Source organism: Epinephelus moara, chromosome 10 (assembly GCF_006386435.1).
Source record: "Epinephelus moara isolate mb chromosome 10, YSFRI_EMoa_1.0, whole genome shotgun sequence".
NCBI lineage: Eukaryota > Metazoa > Chordata > Actinopteri > Perciformes > Serranidae > Epinephelus > Epinephelus moara.
Window position 1 is genome coordinate 2,196,120 of NC_065515.1, and position 5,624 is coordinate 2,201,743.

Sequence of the window (5,624 nt, forward strand, 5' to 3'; positions counted from 1 at the left end):
ACTGACCATTAAGACGTGTTTCTGATAAATATTTTAATGTGCACAATAATAACCTTTCACATTGTAATCATATTTTTATTTGTTATCTTTTGCATATGTGTGGCTGCTCCGTGTGTGTCTGAGCAGAGTGCACGCGCGTTGTGCACCCGCCTAGAGACGCATATTACTAACTTCTTTAACAGCGAAATACTGCGCCGTTGACTTTAGACCAGGTTTTTGTTGGTCTAAAACTAACTAGCAACGCGCCATGACTGCGCCTGACCACTCCTCATTTTTAGACAAACACACCCAGAGAAGCGCAAGTTCATTTGCTAGTTAGATGACGAGGGCGCAGGGCGTGAAAATGACAACTGCGCCTGCATCTAAATAGCAATGACACTTGCGACATGGATTATGCACTGTCCGCCGTCCGCTTTAAACCATCTAAATAGGGCCCCCAGTCTCTTTTACTGGCCCGGTGTGGCTTCACATTTTGACAAATAAAGGCCCGTCTCAATTAGAGGCCTGGTCTGGCTGCCAAACAGTTCATTTTTTAATAGAAGTTCTTCGGATGTATGAAACCAAGTTGTTGGCTACCTCAGATTATGTGTCCATTCCTCAATTACCCTGTAAGTCATTCATTTTCCTTCAGTCCGTAGGGGTCCTCAGGTGAAAAGAATCAAAAATTGTTTTGGTACGTTGGGTGCTGTAACTCTCTCTGATGCTCTGAGACCAAATGAATGATTCATAATTTATGTGAACAGTTTTGTGTGAAAGGAATTAAAGGCCTGTCCCATGTAGACGCATGACCGCTGTTATAGGCCCATTGATTTCAGTGATTTCAGCAAATAACAGCCCGGGCTATTCATTAAAGTTTTACAGTAGTTACAAACTAGTCTCGTCAATCTGTGGTTTGACCCGGGGAAAATTGCAATAGAAATCATTTTAAGTTTTTTGTGATCTCTTGGGACGTCCAAACATATTAAAAATGAACATTATATACTGAGTGAATCAAGGTAAATTCAGGACTTAAAATTTGGGGCCATTATGTCTCAGCATCACAGTGCACATCTCTGCTTCTGAACATGATAGTTTCATATCATTTATAAATAAACATTAGTTTTTTAGGATGTTCTTTCACATATAACCATCAGATATGACCTGTGTCAGTGCACCTGTACCCCAAAATGACCTTTTTTGGAATCCAAACAGTCAGTAGTCAGTAAAATTAGGCTATAAAGCAAATTATCATTCAGCTTCCTGCACATACAGATTTATTTGTCCATGAAAACCATGATCCTCAGACTGAGACCTTAACTGAGACCAAACCTAAAATGTGCCTTGACTTTTTATTCTTTGGTTGAACTGTTGGAGCCACTGAAGGTTGATGTCTGTGACTGAGCTGCCACTTGGGAAGAGTTATGTCAAAATATCATCTGGAGATAAACAGATTTTTATAATACCAAACGCCACCAGGTGGTACCAGTTAGGGAAAATTCTGACCTGGACCCATAAATCACCGATTTCCCAAAATGTTTTCCACCTTAACAAATACAAGTTTCCACTATCGGCCTGTATGTGTTTCCCGTCCCATCTAAGACGTACAGGATGTCTTTTCCCGGTACATCACCATGAGGCACAGTGTTTCATATTGCTTTTGCAATATATTTAAATTTAAATAAATTGTTAAAAGTGCATGAAAAAAGCAAGATGATGACAATAAGAGTAAAGATGTTGATAGGACAGAACAGAAGCAGTCAGCTCACACACTCTGTATCTCACGTCAACCCTTCACCTCCCTGCACTACAGTCCCCTGCGTAACTCTCAAACTTACAACCAATGATGACGTTACAGATATGAAACATATATATAGAATAATATATACCCAGTTTAGGAGCTGTGGCACAAACTGTAAGTGCAAAACATGGTAAATAAATTAGTTATAAAAAGACACCAGATATGCTGGATGTGTGCACATAGACCCTCCACTATTAACATCACTTCACTCAGATCATGTCACTGTAAAATGTTGAAACTTTGCTTTTGACCTGGAGTTAATCATTTTCCACCAAATCCATGAAGATATACTTTAAATATATGATGCAGGAGGGCAAAAGAACCAATACAAACTATTAAACATTAATATTTTTACATATACATTTTTGGGTCAGATAACTGGACCAATAAAAACATTTGACTTGTGGAGCTTGTGTGAACCCATTAGTCACTTCTCACTCCATCTTACATGTAACACACCAGACTCAACTTTCATTAGGTATTATATGTCACTTTTACACCAGTGACCCGCTAATCCCAGTCTAACCTTTCACCAAAAACAGTTATAAAAGGGGAGAAGTGTGTTTTTCTGGCGGATCAGCAGTGTGCCGAATTCATAAGCAGAATATGAACATTTATAAACTGTATTCAGTTTAGTTAAAGGCGGTGATGTAAGGCGCAGCAGGAGCTTTGAACTTCAAATTGGCAGAGTTTTAAATGGAGTTTGGCGCTTGAGAAGAACTCATTCAGTTAGCTGGGTGAATAAGCAGAGTGAGCTAACGGCTAACATGCTACATAAAACAGGAGACAGAGTCAGTGCAGGACTGCGGACACACGAGCCTCTGTCACAACACACCGGCTTCCGTTAGGCTGTTATAAACTGACGTCATAATTCTGATGATTTTTATGGTTAAATCTGAATAAAGTGTTTCAGGCACGAGCGCCCAGCACCGCAGCTAACACCGCTAACGTTAGCGCCGAGACTGAGCTCAGACTGAGGCATCAAAGCTGATTAAACCTGAATGATCACAGGGACAGGCAGGCAGGAAACATGGCGGCGGCCACGCGCATCATGTTACATTAAAATAATCCAGTCACATTAGACACATCGGGACAGCACTCACCTGTCGGCCCCATGGTTCAGGTATTGAATGAAGGATCGTTCGCTCCGTGTGGTGAAGTGTCAGGCGGCTGAGTGGAGGACGAATAAAGCCGCCACAGAAGAAGAAGAATTAAACTTCTGCTCACACATTTCAAAATAAAACTCTGCACGAGCAGCATTTTACAGCACGACTAAAAGCACCAGACTGAAGATCTGACGGTGTGTTATAATGTATTATACAGTATGTACAGTGTAATACGCAGAGGTGGAAGAAGTTCTCTGAACTTGTAGAAACACTCTGAGACCAGGAAAAGTCCTGCGTTCATAATGTAACGGAGGGAAAAGTACAAAAGCATCAAGATAAAGTAAAAGTATTCATAATGCCCAGTGGGTCATTTCCCATTACACTGTTTGCTTATTATATTGCTGTTTGTTTTGTACAGTTTACTTGTTGTGCTGATCTGTGTGTTTCTTTTTACCCATGTAATGAAAATATAAATACTGATCTTGTATTCCTTCATGTTTTACTCTGCTGCTGTAATGCTGCAAATTACCCACTTTCTCATCTGATGAGATAAAATTGACTTGATTATTATTTTAGTAAAATATTATATACACAAAATAATTTGGCTTGAAAGACTACCCTCTCTTAATATTCTTAAAAACACAGATTTATAATGATAAAAATTGAATATATAAAATAAATGTAGGAAATATAATAAAAATATAAATACTGATCTTCCTGTTAATTTATTATATTTTGCTTTACATATTATATTGCCCTGTGGTTTTACTGATTGCTTATTTTAGCTGCTCTGTGTTTTATACCAACACGTACTCATTATATCGCGTCATGTTTTTACTGATGTCTCTTATTAGCCCCCTGTCCCTCTGCTGCTGTAATGTCTCACATTTCACAATTTCTCATCTGATGATGAGTACATAATTGACTTGATTAAAAAAATATGATATAGATTAAATAATTTAATTTAAAGACTACCCTCTTTTAATATGTTTAATTATACAGATTTATAATAATAAATAAATATTTATATTTATATATAACCAACCGGTCAGCCAGTGTTTATTCAGGAAACACTGCTGACTGAGCATTAAACTGTTTTACAGCACTGCACTGAATCCACACTCAGCGAGAAGGAAACATGATATATGATAACAATGAAATGATTTTAAAAAGTACATAAAAATAAGTAACAGGCAGCGATGTCTGTCAAGAATGATACACAGCTATTAAAGCTGCAAAATGACCAAAAAGTTAAATAAAGAATAAGTTACAAATAAATCTGCCCTGAGTGAGGTTTATAGAACGACAACATGTAGACAATAAAAACAATAAATAATAATCATATCTGTGAATGAACCAAAGCAGGAACATGCTGTACACAGAAAAGCCCAGTCTCACTCTGAAGTCGTCGAAATGGGCGGTGACTTTGACTCTCAGCGTCAGAAACCAACGAAAAGAGGAGTCCTTTAACGTCAGTATGATACGCAGCCGGTCGCCATTACAGTTTAACGGCACTCAGCGGTATCAGAGGAAATGTGGCGGGACAAGGACGAAAGTTAAGGGTGGTGTATGGGTCCAACAACCACGGAGGCTCACCCGGGAGAGTGGTGTTCATGTCCCGTAAGATTCTAAAGCCGAACCCTGTTATTTTAAATGTAACCACGTGTGTGTTGTTGAAGGAAAAAAAAACATCAGTTGGTGGTGTTGTACTGACGTAGTGCTTTTATTTTGAAATGGTGGTGTTGTACTGACGTAGTGCTTTTATTTTGAAAGACTGTATGCAAACTGTACATTTCCTGTGAAAACAGAAGTGTATTTTGAAAACAGACAATGCATGTAACAGGCTGAAGTTGACACGGCGTCCCAGAACGTCAACAACCAACACACCCAGGGTACCTTGGACGTCATATGTGGACGTGGAAAGTCCATGACCAAACGTGGACATGTGACGAGGTCACAGTGAGGATGATGATGGAAATGATCTACAGACACACACCACACAAGGCTGTGTGCTTTCACCAATACTTTTTACACTGTACACCAATGACTGCAGGAAAGTATATCCTAATAATTTTATTTTTAAATTTGCAGACGACACAGCAATTGTGAGTCTTCTGCATAAGGACATGGACTCTTTTGCATATCACGATGAGATCAACACCAGACCAAAGAGATGGTTCTTGACCCGAGGCAAGTGACTACACACGAGCCAATGGTCATTAAAGACCAGACTATCCATCAAGTGGCCACATACAGATACTTAGGGGTCCATATTGATAACCTGATAAACAATGAAGATAATAGTTATGAGACAATATGAGTCCATAGAGAATCTGTATAACCAGTCGGTCATGAAACAAGCAACAAAAATCTCTTGAGACTCTACTCACCCACTGTCCTCTGAATACAATCTTCTCCCATCAGGAAGAAGATTTCGTATCCAAAGTGCAAAACAAACCGCCTTAAATTATCATTTGTTCCAGCCTCCATTAAGCTGTTGAACAATGTTAAAAACTAGTGCAATAGAGCAACGAGCAACGTGCATTACACACACGGCACTTCAGCACTCAGCACTTTCTTTTGCACTTTAGACGTCTCTGTATGTTTCTGTGTTGTGATTGTTGAATGTAGTCCATGTCTGTTTCATGTGATAGAACTGTCCCTGTGATGATGTTTTTATCTCGTCCTGTGAAGCAATGAAATGTAGCACTGTGCCCAAGATGAACTTCCCTTAGGGGACA

At 39.2% G+C, this 5,624-nt stretch overlaps 1 protein-coding gene across 1 annotated transcript in view; it reads right to left on the bottom strand.

Annotated features, from left to right (window-relative positions):
- The window catches only part of thop1 (thimet oligopeptidase 1), a 21,465-nt gene extending 18,466 nt beyond the window's left edge, over nt 1–2,999 (bottom strand). Inside the window, exon 1 of the mRNA XM_050055561.1 lies at nt 2,881–2,999. Coding sequence (XP_049911518.1) covers nt 2,881–2,893 — 13 coding nt within the window. The 5' untranslated portion in view covers nt 2,894–2,999. The remainder of the gene's footprint in view (nt 1–2,880) is intronic.
- Nucleotides 3,000–5,624: the final 2,625 nt, after the last annotated feature.